Source organism: Myotis daubentonii, chromosome 6 (assembly GCF_963259705.1).
Source record: "Myotis daubentonii chromosome 6, mMyoDau2.1, whole genome shotgun sequence".
Classification (NCBI taxonomy): domain Eukaryota; kingdom Metazoa; phylum Chordata; class Mammalia; order Chiroptera; family Vespertilionidae; genus Myotis; species Myotis daubentonii.
In genome coordinates, this window is record NC_081845.1 from 12,047,804 (window position 1) to 12,072,883 (window position 25,080).

Sequence of the window (25,080 nt, forward strand, 5' to 3'; positions counted from 1 at the left end):
CTCTTCTCTAAACATTTTTTGGATCCCTGTTGCCTACAGTAAAAATCCCACAACTTTTGCCTAGATCTCCAGGTTGCAGAGCAGTTTCATTGTAGTTACCCATCCACATTTCCCTGGTATTCTCTACCCCATCTTCTTAAGGTCAACTCTCCCTCCACCCAACTCCTGGCCAGCAGAACCTTGTGGGAATTTCTGGAGAATGGGTGGATCCTTTCCCGACACCTGGTCTGCTGGAGTGGGGCAGATGCTGGGGTTCCCTGCCCTACCCCCAGATATTTCTTTTGGTCTGGGCCTCCATTATTATTTGAGCTGCAAGAAGGAAGTGGAATAAAGGATGCCCACAGGTGAATCCTCCTCTAGTTTAGGGAAGAGGTGGCAGAAGGGAGAAGGCTGCTGGGTCTTTAGCTCCCATTGTGCCCTAGTTGGGGCTTCTATGGAGAGCCCTTGTTTTCCTGCCTAACCGAGTTCCTTCTCCAAATGATTTCTGCTTCCTCTCCCTCCCTAAGGGTAGGAATTCTTGTTGTTGTTTTTTTTATGTGAAGCTGTACTAACCACAGGCATTTTGCAGTTTGCATGCAGTACGTGCTCATTTGCCTTGCCACACCCACTTGTGCACACCATTAGATATTGGAATGATTAACTTGGTCACTTTAATCTACTAAGGCAACTTGTTGGTCAATTGATGACCTTTCTTGTTCAGAGAAGTCTTAAGAAAATTTGTTATTTTAATGAACTAGTGATATTTCACTAAAAGAGATTCTTTCTCGTCTGCCTCAGCCCTTTGTTTAAGCCCCGGATATGGCACAAAGCATCTAGTGTTACAGTTATTTGGACATGTGACTGTCTCCCATTTTACTCTCAGGTCCAGGAAGCAGCCACTGCTGCTTTGTGTGTCTCCCACAGCTCCAGGTCTGGTGTGTGGCAAGCACTCAATGTAGGAGATGCTTGACTTTCTCTATCAGGCACCATCAATCCATGACTGTCATTAGTGAGATATGAATGGTGAATGATTGCTAGTTCCCAGCTAAATGACAAGCTGTTAAAGTCCTCTCAGCCTACGTCTCAGATTCTGTCAGTGACAGGTTTTACATTCGTTATCTCACTTACTCCTCATGATAACTCTCGGAGGTAAGTAATAGTATTTTCTCCTTCGCAGATTTTTACATGACATTGGCTTGCTAATAGACAAACCCACAAACAGCAAATCTGTGAATTCCAAGGGCCCACTGTACAAGGTCAGATAGATAGATGATTAGAAAAATAATATGATAAAGTGATGTGTTTGCTAGTGATGGCTTTCTATTCTAATATGAAACATTTTGATTAACTGTTCAAAAGATTAAACTGGGAAACAAGAGATGAACTAATGTGAAACAATACATACTGCATAATAATTTAATCTTATTTTTAATTTTTAATTACTTTTTTTCAAAGAAGGAAGAAAATACATGACGGGAGAATTGTACTGGATTCTCAGTTCTCTGGAACAATTAATTTTACTTCTTAAATCCTTTTCTCTAACAGGCGATGGCTGTGGACACATAGTGTCCTATCAGGACAGTGGCACCATGGCATCCAAGAATTATCCACGGACTTACCCCAATCACACGACGTGTGAGAGGACAATCACAGTACCGAAGGGGAAGAGGTTGGTTCTGAGGTTAGGAGATTTGGATATTGAGTCCCAGACCTGTGCTTCTGACTACCTGCTCTTCACCAGCAATTCCAATCAGTACGGTAAGGAGAGAGACCGGGGTGTCTGTGTGCATGAAAACATTTGCAATTTGGGGGGAGGGGGCTGTCTGTTTCTTAGCAAAATAGCCTGGGAACATTAGAAGAGAAACTTGAGTTTTGTAAACTCTTGGGGTAGCTCACATGGTACATTTGCTTCATAAGCTGCAACAAAGACATCTAAGGAGATGTCACTGTTAGCCTGGTGTGCGTGTCTTGGGAGCTTTGTTTGAGTTTGTATCTTGCTGGGAAGAGAATGGGAGATGTATGGCTCTTGGCTAAAACATCTACGGTTCATTCATTCCTGTGACAAATATTTATTGAATAGTGATCCTGGGTTCAGGAACTCTGTGAGAAACTGGTTGGGATATAGCAGTGAGGAAAAACAGAGTTCCTCCTTCATGGAGCTTGCCTTGGTGGGGAGGGGAGGGGGGAAGGAAAACTAATGCATCTATCATGTGGGTGATTGTGAGAAAGAAACATGAAAACAAGAAGAAGACCTTCTGAGCCAGTGGTTCTCAACCTTCTGGCCCTTTAAATACAGTTCTTCATGTGGTGACCCCCAACCATAAAATTATTTTCGTGGCCACTTCATAACTGTAATGTTGCTACTGTTATGAGTCGTAATGTAAATATCTGATATGCAGGATGGTCTTAGGCGACCCCTGTGAAAGGGTCGTTCGACCGCCAAAGGGGTCACGACCCACAGGTTGAGCACCGCTGTAAATCTAAGGTAAGATGGAGCCTGTTTTTGAGTTGTTTGTGCTACTTCAAATGGGGTGGTCAGAAGGCTTCCCCACTACGGGACATCTGAGCAGAGACCCCGATGAAGAAGGGAATGCATTGGGCACATATGTCTGAGGTCAGAGTTTCTGGGTAAGGGGAACAGCAAGTGCAAAGGACAGTTTCCCAAATAACCTTTGGAAATTAAGCTTCCTGTGCCCTGGGTGTGCTGTTAGCACAGTGGCATCTAAAATCACCGTAACAGCAACCTTACAGTCCCAAAGCCAAGGAAACAGCTTGAGTTTAGACAAAATCTTGTCCACGGGTTATTTTGAGAGTGGAGATTTTCTGAAATTCTCTGCCCACACAACTCCACAAATGATATAGGTTTTAGGTAAAGTCTTGTCCGCCTGCTCGTTCCATAGGCAGTTTCTCAAACACGTAGCCTTCCAGGCTGTGGTTACATTTAGTCTAGACTTGTTTTCTCACCGCGGGTGCCTGGGCCCAGGTGGAGGCATGGACCATGCCTGAGTCTATTCAGAGGTCTAAACTTACCCAGGCCCCATCAGGGGGAAAACAGCTAAGATTTTTTAGCCCTGACAATATTATGTCTGTTTTAATGATGGTTAAATCACTTTGACAGAACAAAGATGGTCGACTTCATATAATTATTTGCACTTTTTAAACTCCAGTCTGACTCACACGGGAAAATGGCAATTCCAGGAACGCAGAAGGTCCCTGGGAAGCTCACTGTTCCGTTACCTTGGGTGATCGAATCTGAATTAACTTAGAGAGGCCATTGTCAGGGAATCTCACTGGCCAGGGATTTCATACGGATTCAGAGAAGACTGCGTGTCAGACCTCCAGTGTAAAATTCGAGGCAAAGTGCTCCCGGGCCTGAAGCTGCCCTCCCACACTGGTGTGTCTGGGGGAACGTCTCCTTTTCCGGAAAACAAGCAGTTAATTCCACCTGCTGGCAGAGCAGCAGAGGACTCATTTGCTCACCTTTCAAACCAGAGGCCCAGGGGAGAAGAATTAGAAAGGGGAGCAAATATTCCCAAAGCCGGATTGCAGAATGCATGTGACTTCCCCGCACTGGGAATTCATTCCATCACCTTTGGTAGAAACTCACAAATACACAGAAAGGAGGAAAAGCATGGGATTAACGCCACATTAGGAGCTAGGCTAGGTTCTAAGGCGGTCATGGTCGGCCTCAGGGTACTGTTCTCCACATTTCTAGGTTCTTAAATTTTGGAGACTTTGACCTGGCACTAGGAAATGAGTAATAAATTAAACTTCACTTGTAGCAGTAAAGCCAAGTAACTGAATTTTTCTCTTGAAAATGTTTCTGTATCCACTTCTGTTTGTCCCATAAAGGCAAAAGATATGCTCATTGTAGACATAAAATAGTCAGCGTCTTTTGTATCCAGGTACATGCTTGGCCCTTACATAGATTTTTCCTGCACCCTTACATCCACCCTGCAAGGTAAATATTAACTCCTTTGTACAAAACTGCATCACAGTGACTTTTAAGGAAAACGCCAAGGATCGCACAGCTAGGTAGGGCAGAAAGAAAGGTTTATATCTGTCCCTGTGGCTCCAGATGTCCCCTCCTTTCTCTTGGTTCCACCACCATAAAAAGAACCCAACAAATTATTGCCCTTCTCAGGTGACCAGCCCAATATTACATATATAGCAATTTTGTTTCAAGCACAGGTATAGTTAATACTAAGAACATGTTTTTAAGATAAAGTATTTAATGATGCTGAGAATTTCTTTTGTGGGTACTTTAAAGATTTTCTGATTAGTCATGCGAGGGCAAATCCAGCAGACAAGGAGAGCAGAAATTAGCAATAAGGGGAATACATGAACAGGAAATTAGAATATTTCAATTATATAAGTATATTTTAAAATAATTAAGTGGTTTAAGGACATGCAGCAAGTATATACATGCATATATCATATATGTTGCATGCATATGTTTGAATCTTTTATAGTTTTGAAGAGCATTCTGGGAAGAGTTGTTTTTTTATGTATGTGTAGTATTTATAATATTTAATCCAGTGACTTGAATGTAGTAGATACTCAGAGAATAAATGATTTTAAAAGTAAATCAATAAAGTTCAATGACAAGGAACCAGTTAAGTAAAACAAGTTCCAGTTACTTGGAATATTAAACAGCTATTTGTTTAAAAGACTGTTAATCTAGAAAGTTGCTTATGATATACTAGTACATAGTGTTAGATAAAATATGAATATACAATAATGTTATGATGATAAAAAACCCTTTGAGTAAAATAAGTCAGAAGAACACAACTATAGCAAAATACAAGGACTTTAGAAGGTTTGACTATGGGTCTTATGTCCTCTCTTTATTTTCAGTTCTTTCTTTAATAAACATGTTTCTTAAAAAACAACAAATAGATTTCTTTGGACCAAAACCATTAACTAGACATAAATTTGAACAGAGTTAAAATAGTTCGTGGTTGCCCTAACAGGTTTTGCTCAGTGGATAGAGCGTCAGCCTGTGGACTCAAGGGTCCCAGGTTTGATTCTGGTCAGGTGCATGTACCTTGATTGCGGGCACATCCCCAGTGGGGAGTGTGCAGGAGGCAGCGGATTGATGTTTCTAACTCTCTATCCCTCTCCCTCTCTGTAAAAACATCAATAAAATATATTTTAAAAAAATAGTTCCTGGTCATGCCCTGGTGTGGCTCAGTGGTTGAATGTTGACCCATGCACCAAGAGGTCGCCGGTTTGATTCCCGGTCAGAGCACATGCCTTAGTTGTGAGCTTGATCCCTAGTAGGGGGCGTGCAGGAGGCAGCTGATTGATCTTTCTCTCTCATCAATGTTCCTCTCCCTTCCTCTCTCTCTAAAAAATCAATGAAAATCCATTAAAAATAATAGTTCCCTGGTCAGTTTGAACTTTCCTGAGGAGTGCAGGCATCCGCAATGAAGGAGGAGGAGGAGGAGGAGGAGGAGGAGGAGGAGGAGGAGGAGGAGGAGGCATAAGTGCTTTGTGGTCCTGCATCCGAGCTCAGGGAGTGGGCATTCCTGGGGCTGTTGCCCAGCTCTATGGGAGGGTGGGAGGCCCCTCTGCAGCTATCGTGGCCACAGGCCCTGGCATGACTTCAGAGGGAGGTCCCTAGTGTCAGCTCAGTGTCCCAGGGACCCACAGTACTATTTCCTGGGTCTGGTAGGGGGGTGCCCGCTGAGGTGCTGCAGGGGGGACCTTATGTTCTGAACGCCTCCTGAAATTCTGGAAGGTGGCGGCTCTCGTGATGACATGTGTGGCTAAAACAGCTGAATAATTTGAGTTTATCCCGCTCAGTTTTTTTCACTAACTAATTTATTACTAAAACTCAGGGCCAAGAGATTTTAAGATTCAACACTCTCCAACCTTTGAATATGCAGATAATGTTTTGAAAAAGAGTAATGTTTTCTGGCATTCGTGCCTGTAAGCTCTGCCAAGAATGGACCTACTTGGAATGTGATTGCGTTAATCATTGTGAATATGCTGAAGTTTTGCAGTTGTAATCATTATGCAGCTCTTTTTTAATGGCTCACCCCCAGGCCAATTGTTTGAAATGTTTGGTTTATATACCTCGCGTGCTTTTTATCATCCACGCCCCTGTGGTAACAAAATGCACTGTAAGCAGTGTGCCCACACCAGCTTTGACAGTGATCAAGCAAAAGATACACTTGATCTCACTGAGGTGAAAAGGCCTGACACATGCAAGAAGGGGGTATTATTACTCTGGTTGTCATGTATTATCATAATGGCTGATATTTCAGATTCGAGCATCAATTAGAAGAATGTACTTATCTATCTACGGCCGAGTTAAGACACTGACTCTCCCTTTCAAACACCTTTGAAACAGCAAAGTTGATAAAGTGTATCAACCTTCACTAGAAAAATGTTTTTTAATAACAAAATATGTTTTTAAAGATATTTTTTTAAAACAAAATTTACTTGTAAACCTATACAAAAATTGGATATAAAACATACACTGTCTTTCAAGATCATGTGTGCTAATATTCTGGCCAAAAAAATTATTAAGTGTCGTCATACTTTGCTTAGTAGAGATTGTTTTCACTATAACTAAGGGATTTCTGGGGTTTCGTTTGAGACTAAAGTAATTGCAGTAACTGAGACTCCCTTCAAAAGAAGACTACTGTTGCTTTTCTTATGTGGGATCCAGTTCAGATCACGAAGTGGTTACTTGTCAGGTCTCCTCCGGCTCCTTTAATCATGGACAGTTCCTTAGTCTTTCTTTGTCTCTTGTGCACGAGTTCCAAACAGGACCCAGGCGGGGGAGGAGCCTGCAACAAAGGAACCTGCCCTTGACCGGAATCAAACCCTTACCCTACAGTCCGCATACCCTTCTATCCACTGAGCCAAACCAGCTAGGGCTCCTGTTGTTTTTCTAAGCCTTCAGTAGAGCACCAATCTCAGATTTGATCATTATTTTAGATTCTCTGCCAGATAAGGGGTTCCTTGAGCAAGGAATTGCATTTTATTTATCTTTGTAGGATCCCTTATTGTATAGCGTAGTCTTGTAATTAAAAATGCTCAGTCCACTTTTAATAAATCACATTGCATGTAGCTCGGTTTTGGCAGACATATTTAAAAATGTGGATTTGTTCACACTACAATAAGATTCACAGTAAGATTCCTCTATCTATAAACTTCCTGACTGCATTGAAAGAAGGACTTGATTTATATAAAATTTTAGGACTCTGTAATAGAGAAAAGACTACAAATAATGTAGACGGTGCCTGCGACTGAGCATTCAACTATATGCTGGGCTTAGTCCTTAGAGCTACTAACTAATTTAACCTTCATAATAGCCCTCAGGGGACCTGTTTGTAACCTCCACACATAAGGAAACTGCAGCTTCAAGAGGTCATGTGACATGCTTATGACCTCTTAACTAGAGCTAGGATTCAAGTTTGGGCATCTGACTTCAGAGACCCTTCTCTTAAACCTTCCCAATTTGGTGTGGCAATAACCATCAATCTGATCGGGGGCTTGTGCATAAGATCGGAGCTGTAGTTCTTGGTTATTATTTGCTGGAAGAAGTAGAAACTTCTGAGGGCCTTTCCCATGGGGATATACTGGAAGTAAAATGGCTTTCTGAAAAATCACTCCCATACAGAGTATCAATATAAATTTACGGTTTAAAAATACTTAGTCAAAATGCTTAAGGCGGCATCATGGCCAGTGAACCTAATTATAGCCAGTCAAATTAGTTGTGTTCTGATAAATGACTTGCGCTATAGGAAAACCAGGAAATTCCAGAATTGTTCTTTTACATTTCCTGTACTTCCACCTCCACCCCCAATATTCTTTTAACCATTGTCATAGACTCAAAAAGTAAAACCATGTGAAGTCAACTGTTAATATTCGTATTACACTAGGAACAAGAGAAATGGGAAAGTAGGAAATAATACTTAGTGTTTTGCCTCACAATTGCAACAAGATTTCTTTGATAATATTTTAGAATAATACATAGCTGGCATACCATAATAAGATCCAAACATTATGTGTTGTCTGTTGATTTTTTTGAAAATTCCAAATAAAGAAAAACACAAGATTGGCAGCTTCTATTTTACAAATGGGTTATGTCTCTACCAGTCATATCATGGAGAACAGAAAATTCTTACGACTTTTAAAGAGACAACAAAAGCCTTTGAAGAAATTTCCAGCTTGTATGGAAAGTTGTTTTGAGTCTCAAACACCCTAGAATTGCATTCCCCTCTAGGATTGGGGCTACTTTGGTGGATATTCTTGAGAAGGACTGTTTTGTTTGATTTGGTTTTGCCTTTTGTGCCAAGATAGAATTCAGAAGAATTTTAAACTTATAGAAAACTTTATATCAGCCAGAATGTTCCACACTAGACATCTTATTAACATAATCATAAGCCTCAAGGAGAAAAGGCTTGGACCTCCTCCTCCTCCTTTTCCCCAAATACTTCCCTGGAGACCGCACTGTGATTTAGTTTCAGTAATTACCCTCTTTTGTTGGGAGAGAAGTAATGGCCTAGGTGGGTTGTGAGCTCCAGTGTTAGGGCACTTCTTGACATGCCTTGGCCCCAAGGAAAACCACACCTTTGTCTAGGAATCCGCCTGGTTCATTTATCATCTGTCACTGATTTTTGTCTGGGAACCGGAGACCAACGCTCTCCAGGGACACCACTTACATTCTTACGTGACCATGGAGTTAATGGCACAGTCCAGGAATATCCCTTTTTTATGTTAATTTCCTTCCTTTTCAAAGAAAATGGCCCTGAAAATTCAGTAATTTTGTACAATGACACTATTGCAATTAGCCAGCAAGGACAAACCTTGCCATTTGACTGCACTGGAAAAAACAAATGGAAAAGGGACCGGAGTCAATGGCGTGGCCTTTGCAGCTTCAGCATTTCTGGAGATGGTTTCGGCAGCGCGCCTGCCTCTGAGAACAGATCTGGCCCGTGCTGGGTGCCACTTTCCTGGCGGCTGAGAGCGTGCCCGTGGCTGGCTCTGCCATGGCACTCCCGGGAATGTCCTTTAGGCCCACTGGCATGTTCTTTTCTGTCATAAGGAATTACATGTGTGCTTCAGAAGGTGCTTATAAAGTTGAAGGTTTTCAGGGGGAATTTTTATTGTTTGATTTAGGACAGATCTCTCAGGAGTTGGGTTTTCATTTGGTCTCCGTGTTTTTCACCACTGAGAGTAGTTATGCGGGGGGAGGGGTCTCTTTTTTTAACAGTACGCATCCATTTTTCAGACGCGTCCCTTTCACAGATGAAACAATAATTTAGCTCCATCGGTTTCAAGCTCAAAAGCATAGACCCTCCTGAAGTGACTTGGAAGAGTTATTAACCCACCTGTGACTGCCTTGTAATGTCCAGAGACTTAGGCAGACGACCCATGGAGAATGGAGCACTACTAGAAATTGTCGCCCAGATTGTCCGGTTGCCAGAGAATGGAGGGCTCTGGGCTTGGCTGTGAGCAGATGGTTCATTCTTCCTAGTTGGACAGTTTTCTTTTATTCACACATGGAAAGATAAAGGGTTTCCCCTCTCAGCTGCTCATGGAACAGTGGCCCTAAACAAGGGATGTGTTGAGAGGGACTGGCCTACTGTGCTCAAAGAAGTCAGCCCCTGTGGTTCCGGGCCCTTTCTTCCTTTTGTCCAAGGGATTAACCCATTGTCTCTTAGGTCTTGGCCTCATGTCAGGTGCCAAATGCCACAGGGCTATTCCATTCTGAATCATCGGTAGCTCTTCCCACAATCCAGGCCTACAGTTACATTCCACAAAAGGGAGAAGTGTTCATTTTTCCTGATTTTTCAGCCTACTTGATGAGGTACCTTTCTGCGATGCCCCAGTGTGAGGGGATTTGAGACTGTAAAGTCGGATGGAGCCTGCCTTGCAGGCACGGATAGAGGTGAGGAGAGTTAGATGGCAAGTCCAGGTCTACGTAACACACAGCACCCGCAGATGGGAAGCGGAACTGGGAGTCCTGCGCTTAGGTCTGCTACAGTTTTTAGGACCCAGTCAAGAAGGGGTGGGCTTCAGTCCGACTGTGAGCTGAGGCGGGTTCACCAATCCAGGAACACAGCCCAGGATGGAGAATAGAACCCTGGTCAAAGATAGGAGTTATCAAGCTCACATTTGAATTTCCAATGATGCTGTCTTTGGGGATGTTTAAATACAGTTGTAGACCCTTTTTACAAGCCAGGATGGAGAACACTAACAGTAACCATATCATTTGGGCATAGAAAGGCTTTCATAAGAAAAACTCATCCTCAAGGTTGTATGTCTGAGCCCCTGTCAGGGTACATACAAGAATCAGTCTCTTTCTCTCTCTCCCTCTCTCCTTCTCTCTCTTTCTTTCCCTCTCTCTCTTCCTCTCCCTCTCCCTCTTTCTCTCTCTTTCTCATTAATAAATAAAATTTTTAGATCTGTTAATTCCTATTTTCAAGGAAATTATTGTGTCTTGCATACATGACTTTTAAGATGACAACTAAACTTGAACTTGAGTAGTCTTGGGAAGGTATTCTGTTTCCTTTTGAGCTCCAAATCTAATTGTGTCCTTGGAAAGTTCATTGAGCTTCCTATTGCTTTTCAAGCAACTTATTCTAGAAACAATGTGTAATGCTCTTAATTGTATAATTTATATTATGGAATTTCAAAAAGCTTCAGAAACTATTCTGCTTTTTATGAACTTTATTTTATAAATCACAAGAAATTATACAGGTTAACCAGAAGCTACGGTAAGAGAGAGATCAATGTGTATAGGAAAAACTGCATGGGAATATGATGTTTGCCCTGCATTGGACAGACTCTTAATTCTGGAATCTCCTTAAAATAGGAAATTTGTTAGTTTCTTTGAGCAAATTTAAGAGGCCCCTAGATATCATTTTTGTGATAACATTTTTTTTTTAATTTTACTACCTGTCTTAGTTGGTTAACAAGATACCTCAGACTGGATAGCTTAAAAACAGCAGACATTTATTTCATACAGTCTGGAGGCTGGGAGTCATGGTGCAGCAGATTCACTATAGTGGCTGATAAGGCCCCACTTCCAGGTTTGTAGCCATGTGAAGACACATGGTAGAGGGGCAAGCAAGCTCTCTGAGGCCTCCTTTATAAGGGCACTAATCGCATTCATAGGGGCTTCACCCTCATGACCTAAGCACCTCCCAGAGTCCTGCCTCTCAATACTGTCACACTGGGGTATTAGGATTTCAATATATGGATTTTGAGGGGGACACCAACATTTAAATAGTTCTTTAAGCAAGTTTAGGAGACTATCACTAGAATATCACTTTTGTGATAAAATTTTTTGACTTTTATTTGTTAGTCTTATTTTTACCAAAACCTATCTCTTGGGTTGTTCACAGTTAACTAGCTCTAGCCTGTTACTTATCCAAAGTTAGCCATTTCCCCCCTTGGCTTGTCAGTATAATCAGGTTCACTATCAGTCTCAGTATTAAACAAAAGTCCATTTGAGTGATTATTACAATCTTACATTTGTGCTGTCTGGTAAATTTGACCACTAACAGAGAAAAATGCCGTATACCAATCCTTTGTGCTGGTCCAAATTTTGAAATGTGCCAAAAAATGTGCTTTATTTTTAGGACCATATTGTGGAAGTATGAATGTTCCCAAAGAACTCTTGCTGAACACAAATGAAGTAACTGTTCGCTTTGCAAGTGGATCCCACACTTCTGGGCGGGGCTTTTTGCTGACCTATGCCAGCAGCGACCATCCAGGTATAGCGGAAGCATCAACACAAATCTGTACACCTTTATCTGTCTAAGAATGCCTCTTGCTACTTATCATTATCTCTGGACAGAATTGTGACCTCAGATGCAGAATTAAGATGTGAGGCAAGAGAGGAATGCAATGTCTGTAGTTGGGTCTGAATTGAACACTTTTATAGAACATGTTAAATTGATCAGCTGACATAAGAGAGTTGACCTCATTTTCCTAGTAGCCTTGGGTGGAGCATCTTTGGGGCTACTGTCGCCCTTCTGAGGTCTGTCTACTCTCTGGAGTCCTCCACCGGCCTGTTCCTTAGCTCAGGACAAGCATTTTATCAAGTACCCACACCCCTTTACATACACACACCAGTGCACCAGTGCACCAGTGCAGCTGGAGGAGTGTGAGTATGACCAGGATGTAGTCACTATCGCCGAGTCCCCTAACCATGCAGCTGACACAAGCAGGAGAGAAGGGAAGCATGGGCTCTGTCCAGGCCTCTTGTACTCCAGAGTAATACCGTGCAGCCCACCCCATGTCTGCCCAGGGCACAGAGGTGCCCAGAATTTCTGCTTTCATTCCCCTCTGGCAGAAGTACTCTGGGAAGGGGGTGCACCATTCATTTCCCGCCCAGCCAATCAGATCTGAGCAATCCAGGCAGGCCCCAGCATGGCCAGTGTTCACCATATGTTACCCCCTAAGAACTATTGAAAAGATAAAGGAAAGAAAGAACTATTGCAAGTGTGGAGTATTTTGGAAACTACACTAGGTTGACATAAATGCATCAACATCCACAGTATCTTAGCATCTCTGTTGTTGAGTATTAGTTTGGTTCCATACACAAAGAGCACCCTCTTGTTGAGTCCTCGTTCCTGATTGATCAGAGTTGAGAGGGTATTTGTGTTTTCATTCAACACCTGGTTCTTGGGTCACTCAGGTGCCTCCAGCTAAATTGTTAAATTCCAATGTTCCTGAACCTTCTGTATGAACCACATTGGGCTTTAACATTGTTTTCCTTCTGCCAGAGGAATACACGTGATCTTTGTAGGCATGTAGTGGATAGTAACTAACCAGTGTTGGAAATAGATTGTGTTGTCACTCACTGGACAACCACTGAAAAACCATCATTGAAAGAGAAATGAAGGAACTGTTAAGTCCTGAGGACACTGTGTTCAATTTTTGTTTGTTTTTCCCCCACCATAGACCTTTCCCCATATAAAAAGTGAAGGGATTACAATTTAGATTTTTTTTAAACTTTTTTTTATTGATGACTATTACAAATGTGCTCAGTTTTTACTTATTTTTAAACAGGAAAATATAGATAAATTAGATAAAGAATAAATGCTTTTTAAAAATTATCTTTTTTATTTTAAAAGAAAGCTTTCAAGCATGGGTATCTTAAGTTCCACTCAGTCTGCTAATTACAATTATCTTTATGACAGATTTGATAACGTGTTTGGACCGAGCTAACCATTATTTGGAGACAGAATACAGGTAAGGATGGGTGTGCTGGCTGTGCTGCAGGCATTTTTGCTGAACATTTTATTTACCTTGACATTAAACCAGATATTATTTGTATTTTTTTTTAATCATCTATGTTGTAACTCATGAGGAATATTTGAAATGGTTTCTTATACAGCAGAGGTCAGCAACCTTTCTTTGCCAAGGGCCAGATGGTAAATATTTTAGGTTTTGCAGGTCATGCAGTCTCTTTTGCATGAAGTCATACAGTTGCTGTATGTTGCTATTGGAATGCAAAAGCAGCCATAGACTAGATATAAACAAATGAGCAGGGCTGTGTTCCAATAAAACTTTATTTACAAAAACAAGCAGCAGGCTGGATTTAAGCCACAGTTTGATGACCCCTGAGTTCTACTATAGGACCAGTGAGCCAACATTTTTTTACCTGGCTTGTATTTGGGAGTGACTTTTGTTAATTATTTTGCTTTTGGAGGGTTTATTTTGTCTTTCCCACAAAAGAGTAACCTACTGAGAGTAGGAGATGAAAATTCTATCCCAGCTTTAATGGAAAAATGGCTTAATCTCTTTGATGTACATTCCCTCATCTATGAAGTAAAAGAGCCTAGAGCAGGATTTCTCGGCCTTGGCACCATTGATATGTTGGGTCGGATGGTTCTTTGTTGTGAAGAGCAGTTCTGTGCATTGTTGGATGTTCAGCAGCAACCCTGGCCTCTACCCTCTGCCAGTGTGATAACCAGAAATGTCTCTGGTAGACATCGCCAAATGCCTCTCAGCGGGCAAAATTCACACCCAGGTGAGAATCACTGGTCTAGAGATCATTGCCAACAACAGCTATAACTCCTCAGAGTGCTTTCTTAGTGGCCAGGTACTTAGTGCCTGGACTTAGCATAAAAGTAACTCAAGTGAATGTCCCAACATGCCTACAAAGTAGGTTTTGTTGTACACAAAAGACAGAGGCACAAAGCAGTTCAGTAACTTGCCCAGGATTACACACTTAAGTCTACCCAGAGTCAGGCTCAAGAGTGCCTGGTCCTAATCATCTCGGACTTCTAGTAAATGAGATTATTTTCTATGCAGAATCAACTCTAGTGTTAATCAATACTAAGTCTGGTAGAGAAAAACAAAAAATAAAAGTGACCAATAATTCAGTACTGCCCTGTAAAGTTGCCTTTCATCCAATGTAGATATTCGTCAACAGTCCCTGGATCTTTTCAGTGATCCTATACAGCGCCAGCGGTGATAGGGCCTCTGGGCATCAATGATCATTTTCTGTCCTAAAGAGGGGAATATACTGAGTGAGGTAATGGTTCCAGATCATCTAAGCCAGCAATTTTCAACTGGTACGCTGCAAGAATTTTTAAAACATGCAGTACCTGACTATTTAGGGGCACTGACCTCTTTTCTCTTACATTGTCAAATTTAAAAAATGACAATAGCCAATACAACAATAGCCGTCCAGTGTGAATGAGTCAAAATTATAACTATTTTTTTTGTCAGATCAGTAAAAAATATATGGTTTGTCTGGGTTTTTTTGTTTGTTTGTTTTTGGTGTGCTGCAGAATTTTTGTAATTATTTTTTTGTGCCATGAGATGACAAATGTTGAAAATCACTGATCTAAGTTGTAGCCCAGCGTTTGTAGTATTTAGGTAAATATGAGGCATAATGACTAATAAAGGTCTACAATCCCTGTGAAATGCAGAAAGCTTTGAAAGTCAAAAATTTTTGTAACTCACTTGATGGCAATACCTGATTAATGTGACCTTAAATTCATTCGACAGCAAAATTGGACTAAAATTGAGGCGTCTACTTAGTCTGTATTTGACTTAATATGACTATTTGTGTATTTGACACAGAGATTTTAATGTTTTTATTAATATGTGCAGACCTCACAGGATCTTACATAATATACATCATTGGCATTGTCCTACTTTCTAAAATCCCAAAAAACAAGAAAAGTCTGAATTCTGAAATAATCTGCCTCTAAGGGTGAGGATAAGGGACTGTAACCCTGTAGTAGGATTCTCCATTATTTTCATTTCTTAATTCCTTGATCATTGCTGCAATGCTGGACTCCATGAGGTCAATGGGAAAGAATTGTGAGTTATTTATTTGGGTAGTTTTGATAACTAGGTGTTGTTACTCATCTAATTCGCTAAGTCAGCCGGAGGAAACTGGGAGGAAATGAAGACAAAGCGACTGCTATTTTGGAATCTGTTTGGGCTGATACATTCTTTTTAAACAAACCAAGTAAACATTATCGTAATGTAGTGTATATATAGAAACAAGGGCATATGGCCTTCATCTTCAAAGTTGTCATTGTTCTTATAATATTTTGACTTGCTTTTTGCATGTTTTCCATAGATGTATAGCTGTCATTCATAGCCTGTTGATATGTTGACTCTTGAAGGAATTGCAGATGAGAAAACTTTCTTTTTACTTTTGTAATGTGGCTACTAGAATATTTAGATTTACATATGTGGCTTCCATTATGTTTCTATTGGGTAGTGCTAGTAGAGTGAATCAAGATATTGCATAGTAAAATAACACATAAAGTGAAAGTTTCTCAAAATCCCACTAGAATCCAGAGATCTAATTCCTTGTCTTCTTTTTATCCATAAAAAAACATGTTTTTTACACATTTTAAATATCTTTTTATAAAAACGAGGTTCTGATATATATATATATATATATATATATATATATATATATATATATATATATAAAGTGTTTAGAAATTTTGCTTTAAAAATATATTTTCTTGGACTTAGAATCATTAAGATGCATTAGGAAAGCTCATTTTTTAATAGGGTATATAATGCATCCGTATATAAAACAAATAATTACTGTGTAAAACTTGCTTTCATAGTAACATTTTAGATTAATCTGTGTTTGTTTGTTTTTTTAAATATATTCTATTGATTTTTTACAAAGAGAAAGGGAGAGAGATAGAGAGCCAGAAACATCGATGAGAGAGAAACATCGATCAGCTGCCTCCTGCACATCTCCTACTGGGGATGTGCCCGCAACCCAGGTACATGCCCTTGACCGGAATCGAACCTGGGACCTTTCAGTCCGCAAGCCGACGCTCTGCCCACTGAGCCAAACCGGTTTTGGCTATCTGTGTTTTCATAAATCAGGTTTCTGACTTGTCATTAAAGCAAGGTATTCCCTCCTGTGTATTCTATGGAGGAGAGAAATTGTTTTAAGTATAAGTTTAACACTTTTACATTTAACTATAATTTCATAAAATAAATTCTCCTTTTTTTTTTTTTTTTTTTGTAGCAAATTCTGCCCAGCTGGTTGTAGAGACATAGCAGGAGACATTTTTGGGAACATGGTGGATGGATATAGAGATGTAAGTGATTGGGGGGAATGTTATGGCTCTGCCTAAATTCATTACAAAGTAAAATCAAATAAGATCTAAAACTCTGTAGATAGATATACGACTCCCCTTTTCCCTAGAATAAATAAAATAATATAAGTACTAAAACCAAGGTTATTCATTACTATTTTTAGCATCTGTCATTAAGCATTTGAAATGGTAAAACAGAACCCTTTTCAACACCTAAGAATGTAGTTCTATCTGGCTTTAATAAGAGGAAATCTTTTTGTTATACTTTATTTCTTTATTTTAACACTCCATTTGGTTCATGTAATAATAACCACGGACATGAACATTCATATCACAGAACAGTGAATGTGTGTCTGACACCAGCGCAAGCAGCCCTCTGCCCTGTTCTTATATATTATTCCCCTCCCTCCTTGCTCCTCCATTTCCTATGCCCAATGAGACTTTCTGGGTTATGCACATTTTTCTCAGACAAAAATTAATTCACAGGAAGTCATTTTTCTAAAGTATATATTCTGTCGCCAGATTCACAATCTTTCATTTCTTATTATTTACAGACTTCTACCCTGGAAATCTGATGCCTGATTTTTAAAATGTGACATTGCTATTTAACTAGTTTTACAGGAATTTGCTTGAGTTATCAGAAATTTCTAAGTGTTATTGGCATGTGTCCTCAAGCGTGGGGAAAGCATACATATTCTAGAAGGTTGATACTTCATCTCCAGCAGGAGGAGAAAAAAACTTGGCTTTAATTTTTGCTTTTAGCACATCCTGATTCTGGAAGCAGCAGTTTTTGTTATTTTGGTCTTTGTTTCCTTTTTTTGTGTATTGTCTTTATTTACAAGATTGACACGGGATATTCATTTGGCCTATAAATTGTTTGAACCTTAAAATGATTTATACCTCCTCAGTTTGAATATATATTTGGCACAGGTTATTTCTAAATTACTTCAGGAAATTAACTAAGAGAAATAAAAAGTATAGTTTTCCCTCTAGGCAATAGAAACGTTTTCTTTATTATTTCCTGTACCTACCATGCAAGAAACCTAAGAATTACATACAATTTGAGAGGAAGCATAATTTTTTCTTACTTAGTGGTTTATCTTGCCTCCTCTTGACAGTTTTCTTATTCAGTGTAACCAGTAAATAAATGGTTTCCTGCAAAATAGATTTGCAAGTACTACAAACAGTTTTCCCATTTGACTCACTCACTGGTTTTACACCATTTGCTTTTAGGATGATTTTATCTGGAGGGAAAATTTGTGTTTTGAAAAGTAACCTCTTCAAAGAAGTCTGGTTAGTGCCTTTTTTGTATGTCATGGGTGTGTTAGGTATCTGTTGCCACAAAACGATATCACCTCAAACTTAGAAGCGTAAAACAATACATGTATTATCTCTGGTGTTCCATGGGGTGCGAGTTTGGGCATGGCTTAGCTGAGTCCTCTGCTTCCAGGTCTGAAGGGTGCAGCCAAGGTGTCAGCCAGGCCTGCAGTCTCACCTGAGACTTGACTGGGGAAAGATTTGCTTCTAAGCTCACATGGTATTGGCAGTATTCAGGTTGCCAGATGGGGGAGCTCAGTTTCTTCCCGGGTTTTGGCTGGAGGCTGTGCTCAGCTCCTTGCCATGTGGGCCTTCCTGGGAGAGTGTCCTAACAAGGAAGTCTCCTGCAAGATAGGTTACAACCTACCTAATCATCCTCCCACACAGAACTGTGCTCATGGAATCCTAGGACCTGGGCAACGGGCTGAAAAGTTCTAGTCCTTCCTCCAGCCCCGCTGTCCAGCAGGCCAGTTTCAATCCCAGGGCCACCAGCTACGCATCCAGGCAGGTGCTCCTGCTTGGGTTATCACACTAGACGGCAGCTGTTTCGTGTTCTGGCATTACTATTTTGTTTTCTATGCCTTCTTAAATCTCTAAATTAATTGTAGAATTAATTGTAAAATTAATTGTAATAATTAATTGTAAAAGCTGTGGTGGGGAAGGTTCACCTTCTCAAATGATCCTCAGTACGTACATCTGGTAAACCAAATGTAAGAAACTCTGATGAGTTATCTATTTCTGCTGAACAGCTATCTGTTTTAGCCACCCCAAACTGCCTGGCTTAAAATCACAACCCTTTGATTTGCCGATGAGTCCATTCTTTAGCTCCCTTTGCCTAGAACTACTCCTATGGCTATATTCATGTGGCGGGTAACCTGGGGCCAGAGGGTCAAAAGTGGCCTCACTGACATGTGCAGCTGCACAGAACAAGCTGCATGGCCAGGTGGGAGTCAGTGTGGGGGGTAACTACACAAGGACATGGCCACCAGGAGGTGTTACTCATTGGGAGGACCATTGCTACGTAAATTACCTACCTACCAACCTAGTCAGCTTACATATGGTGACTCTGATGTCATTGAGATAGTGATATATTAACACTTTCCCTCCGCCTTTTACTTTTTATTTCAATGAATTATAGTTAAGCAATGCCATGGGTCAATTAGAGATCCTGACCACAAGTTCTAACAAAATGGAAAACTCCCAGTATATTTTAAATGTATTCTTGAGTAAGCCATGAGTGACAGTGTTGCTGTGTTTCAGAACTCTTTATTGTGCAAGGCGGCCATCCACGCAGGGATAATTGCAGATGAACTGGGCGGTCAGATCAGCGTGTTCCAGCACAAAGGGTTAAGTCGATACCAAGGAATCCTGGCCAATGGTGTGCTCTCAAGGGAGTAAGTACTTTCTTTGCCTTTTGTTTTGAGTGGAAGGTAACCCCAAGGCATCATTAGCTCACAATTTTGAAAGAACAGCAGACATGTGACAAGGGTTTGTCAACTGGGGAAAAGATGTGTGAGTGTTACAGTAGCATTTTATAGTGCCTGTGAGGAAGGTAAATGCAGTCATAAGAAAGCTCACTGGTTATGCTGACAAGTACATTAAAACGGCACACATATGAAGTCCCAGTGCAGAGGAGTACTTCTACTCAGATACTTTATTGGAGAGAACACAGACTTATTCCTTTTTAGTCTTTTCAGTTTCAGGAGTTTATTGGTTACTAGTAATCTCCAATATTACCGAAGCTACTGAAGGGAGACTAGAAAGCTGAAATAAACCCATTCTGAATTATGGCACTCCCCAGAAGACTCCTAGAGACAATCTTTAAATGATGAATCATACTTCAGAAGTGAAGAAAAATGACTTTTGTTGACATTGTTTACTTCTCTGTTTGGTATTATCCTCTGCTTTTTTAGTAGCTTCATTAGAAAAATGTATGTCAATTACTTTAAATGTTTCAGCTTCAGCTTTTAATGCTTTCAGGTTTCCTCAGCTTCTGGAATGGAAAACTAGAGCTATTAGGACTAAATATAGGCTCAACTGTGGACCAGATGTCCACACATGTAAACAGGCAGTGGGAATGGTCCAGAGGGAGGCTCCCCTTGGATGAATGCCTAGTGAGGGAAAAGTGCTCTTCAAGCCACTGTGTTTATCTCTCTTCCTCACTCTCTGCCTGCCCCTGGAAATGTCTTCCCATTACTGCAGCTCTGGTATTTCTGACAGGTTGTCACATGTTCGTTGTCCTGAGGATATAGCACAAAACAGAGGTGATAGGCATTTCAGGATCCGAAAGTAGGTCAGGACCTACATCTTCGACCACTGGCTAGCTTGTGCATAGCTCTCCCTGCCATTCGGCCCTAGTCCCCCCTTGCATGCAGAAAGAACATGATCATGTTTTCCTGTCCCATTCTCACAATGGATTGTGAACTATCTTATCTGGTTAAAAATCACATGGAGGGATGAGATATTATAGAAAGCTTTATTTCTGTAGAATTAGACTCCTGAGTTTCCAAGGTCCCATTTCCCTCCTTCCCACCGTAGAAGTAAGCGTAGCTGTCGCTTCAAAAGAGCTAGGAGTAAAGCCGTTGCCAAGAGTTTCCGTTCCATGTTGGGGCATAGTCCAATCCGGCATCAGGCTGGCTTAGCTTGTGTCCCCGGTGCAGTCCATCAGTCCATTGTGTGTGGGGCCCACAGGTCGCATGGCTTTGGGGGGAACACGGGCAAATGCTAGGAAGCAGTAGCAAAACCAAAGGAACCAGAGAGCCAAGAGAGTGAGCTCCTTTGTCTGAAGGACTATGTATTCCCAAATTTTCCCGGGCTTGCAGTGGCCCTGCCCCCTCTAGCCAGTGACCTCTGCTCCCAGGTTTGATTGACAGGCAACTTCCCTACATCACCCCCACTCACTGCCCATGCACCCATCTTCCCCTTTGTCCAGTCCCTTCCCCCAGTGATGTGCAGGGAATGGACTGGTGGTTCCCTGCGGTGTGTAAAGTTGCAGCTTCCTAGTGAAGCTGCCCAATGCTGTGTTGATAATGTCTGGCCTTCCCTTTGTTCCTTTTCTGATGTTAATAACTAGCTAATTACAACGATGCACTACTACTTTTTACTGGAATGTATTATGGCTTAGTAATGTTGTGTGTCAAATAAGGATCTTGACTACAAATGATAATATTGTTCTTATAAGAATATTTATTTTATGTTTCAAAGAACTAATTTGTGAACTCACAAGTACAAAAAGTGATTTCTGGATTTGGGGGTGCTGGCCTAAGGTCACTTAAGTTATAGTCCAAAGGCCACGTGCCCAACACTTCAAAAGGCCAAAACTGAAAATGTTAGTTTGGAGTAAGGAAAGGTTTATTGATTGAAAAGGCTCCAGCCAAGAAGATGGGAGACCTAATCCTCAAATCCATCTTAAGAAAGTACAGAGTTTAGGCTTCTTTGATGTCAAGGGGAGGGGAAATAGGAGGGCTGTGATTTTAAAACTCAGGCAGCAAGGAGAATTCCTCTAGTGATTAGCATATCTGTGTGCTAGAGAAAGCAGGAGCTATTAGCTTAAAGGCTACAGGACCAACAGGCTTCTACAAGATGGAGTCAGAGACCCAGTGTTTTACTCTGTTACAGTAGGGGAGGGCAAGCAGTGACTGAAGTGAGGGGAGAAGTTTGTTAGGTACCTTCATGAAGAAGGCAAGCCTTGGGCTTGATGGAAGGCAGGCCCAAGACTTAGGGGTCACAGCAGTAGAGTCAAGACCAGGGAAGAGATGCCAGAGAGGGGTTGTGGTGGCCGTTGGCACACCATGTCACATCCAACTCAATGTCCAGCAGGCTGGCTGGTGGGTGACTGAGAAGAGGCAGAAATCCCACTGGCAGTTCTGAGTTTGGGGGTGCAGGTGGGGGTAAGTGGAGAGGTTGTTCAGGCCAACACGTTCACAGGCATTGAAAGCAATGCTGCGTGTAACCTATAAAAGGTAGCCAGCCAGTAAGGCCTGGCCACTTACTGCACGCTCAGATGGGCTGGCTCACCTCCTTATATTTGCATTCTCTGCCTGCCGTGACCTTCCCATTTGCTTTTCCCTATGGATGGGATTTTTTTTACAACAAGAGGCCCCACAGTATTTTTTTCGTATTATCTAAACATTCAAAGACAAATTAGTTCTAAATTTGTGCTAAAGTTAAGATCTAAAAGCTTACAGATGCCTTTAGAAACTAAAATCTTTACTCAAATAAATAAAGTTTATATTTATATACTAGTATATGTGTGTGTACATATGTGTGTGTACATATATACTATATACAAATGAAATTTTATATGTGTATTAATGCATACACATGTATACACATATATGCTTTCACTTAATGTATTTGCCTCAAACTCTTTGGAACATTAAGATTATATCCTGATTTATTATAGTAAAGGAGATAGCTTGTTCCCTGGAAGCTTTAAATGTTAGCTTGACCCTGATTTTTGAGAATCTGTGTCTTTTTATGTTGTTTTTTTGTTGTTGTTGTTTTTCTATTGATACTAGAGTGCTATCTCAGGAAGGCATCAGGCCGTGGCCTAGGTTTGTTGAGTGCTGCCATCTTCAACTTGAATGAAGAACTGGCCTTTGGCTTTAAATCTGTTTTTTGGAATTGCTTGCCCATGTCTGCATACATTTGAATGCTTCTTTTGTACAAATACAAGATTTTCTTTTACTTTTGAATAACAATTATTAAAACCACTGAATAATAGTAAACATTATGTTCTCAATTACTTCTGCGATACCAATTGAGCTTAATACATGTGAAGCTGCTTTATATAATTTGAAATTAAACTTTAATGCAAAAAAAAAGAGTACCAAAATCTGAACCATTAAGGGATTAGGGAAAATTTTGCTTCACAGTCTGTATAATTATTTGAAGAGATAATCCAATTTTTTTGCTGATGTGAGCAGATAGAAAATCCAGAATTCTATCAAGGTCCCTACTTCCTTCTAGCTCCGATTTTGCACTGACTTTTGCACTAGGAGAGGAGTGAGCTCTAGGCCAATAGTCTTTTTCATTCATTTCGATTCCCAAATCTTCAGGGAGCGCTTGTTTGTATCTGTGCTGGTGTGCTGTTGGGGAACCAGTGTACATGCGGTCATTGAACTTATGTTCCCACACATGATTGTTTGGTGTTCAGGAAAAAACACAGAAGGAAGCACTGCAGCTGAGGAAGAAAGAGCCCCTAGAGTAAATATCCAGGGCTTTTTTGGGGTTCATCCGGGGTCAGGTTATTTCCTGGATCTGGGGAGACCAGAATGGAATCAGGAAGAGGCGCTGACTTCACAAGAGGAGGATGGCTCCAACCAGAGGCCGGGAAGGCCTGTCTTTCTGTTTACATCAGACTGTTCTTGATTGCTTCTGTAGCCCGCTGGGAAGGCTGGCCGTTCCTGGAATCTGATTGAATACATTCACCCTAATCTGTGAAAACCTCCGAACCCCCACATCCCGAGGGCATTTTCTTTTTTAAAAGAGGACACTTACCCATGGAATTCTCTAAATGGTCATATTCAGTTGGTTCAACAGAGTGCAATGGGAAAAACCATTCCCACGGATAATGGAGGAAAGTGAGGAAGGAGCTGTTAGAAGCTGAGCCTTCCCTGGCATCTTCTTCCCAGGGGTCACTCCAGAGTTACCCTTCTTACCGTAACTTCTCTTTTTCAACAACAGCAGCAAAATCTTAATGTTTCCCGGCAGTGGGAACAAGTGTAGGCTGGCAGCAGTATTGTTTGGGTTTATTTGGGCCAAATTTCAAGTGAAATACTTAGTGCGGGAACATTAGAGAAGATGGGAAAATCAGTCAATGAAAGGCTCTAAATAAATCTTAATAAAAATTTAAGTATGAAATACAACATTGTGCATCTTTTTTTTAAGTCAGGAGAGCTGCGTCCTCCTCCCAGCTTTGCCACCAAATGTGAACTTAGTCAAGTCCCCTGACCCACGTGGGTCTGAGTTTTCTCATATGAAAAATGAATGGTGCCTGCATTTCATTCAGTACAGGGATTATAATAGAACCTTATGTAGAATACCGGGGTTGGTGGAGTCTCTGCCTGAGGATGGACAAAGAATATGAAAGAGAATATTAATCCGGAGAGTTTGACTACCTGTTACTTCTAAGAAAAACATTGATGGGAAGGTACTCATGCTCTTGCCTAACTATTTTGGAGTTCTCTGTGGATTTCACAGTTCCATACTCTCTGTCCAAGATTGCCATGTATAATTCAGAGTTAAACATTTAGAATATAACTCATATTCTCAGATTGTAAAATAATGCCACACACAGTGACATCTACCTTTTAAAAAAATATTTTTATTGATCAGAGAGGAAGGGAAAGGCAGAGAGAAATAGAAACATCAATGATGAGAGAGAATCATTGATCGGCTGCCTCCTGCACACCCCACACTGGGGATCGAGCCCGCAACCCGGGACTGTGCCCTGACTGGGAATGGAACCATGACCTCCTGGATCATAGGTTGACGCTCAACCACTGAGCCACGCAGGGTTGGCGACATTGACCTTTTTGTGTTTCCGTCTAGTATCTAATATAGTAAGTACTATGTACATAAGATTAATCTTGAGAGTTCCAGATTTTCTGTTGGTTCTATGTATTTTTACACCATTGAGTTGGTGATGGATTTTTAGAAAGTTAAATATGGTGTGAGGTCTTAGAAATCTCTTCTCTTCCGAAGAAGGCAGGGACAGAACAAGGCTGATTTAATAAGTTCTCCCATGAGATTAATACAGGCTGTAGGGCAGCAGGGCTCTGGAGGCCCAGAGGTGAATGCCGATGAGCTGGAGGGCTGTCTTAGAGCGTTGAGGGCCCGTTCAGTCCAGTCAGTGAAATGCTTTGAATTTTCTCTCCGTGACAGCTGTACCTTGTCATCCAAAAGCAGGCGCTGGTTCATGGCTTGGTGCTGGTTGCGACAGTGTGATCAGAGAGAGAGACTGGGTTGAGGCCGTTCAGAACAACATGCTGGGGCAGGACCCCTAAAGAAAGGGGTAGAAAAGTCTGTAGAGAAGCCGCTAGCAAATGGCATGCTGTTCTTCTAAAAGTGGCCAGGCTTCTTCACTTCTCGCTATGGCCTTTGATTGTTGACAGTGAGTGGGACATTTACAGTGACTGCTGAATTAAAGGAAGTATTCAGGGCAGTGATCCTGTCTCTGTCATCATACATTAACCAGTATTTTTATTGCTAGCTT

General features: G+C 41.1%; 1 protein-coding gene across 1 annotated transcript in view; it reads left to right on the plus strand.

Moving 5' to 3' along the window:
• The window catches only part of DCBLD1 (discoidin, CUB and LCCL domain containing 1), a 63,682-nt gene that overhangs the window by 20,106 nt on the left and 18,496 nt on the right, over positions 1–25,080 (plus strand). Inside the window, 5 exon segments of the mRNA XM_059700153.1 lie at positions 1,525–1,737; positions 11,586–11,720; positions 13,152–13,203; positions 16,475–16,547; positions 19,122–19,255. Coding sequence (XP_059556136.1) covers positions 1,525–1,737; positions 11,586–11,720; positions 13,152–13,203; positions 16,475–16,547; positions 19,122–19,255 — 607 coding nt within the window.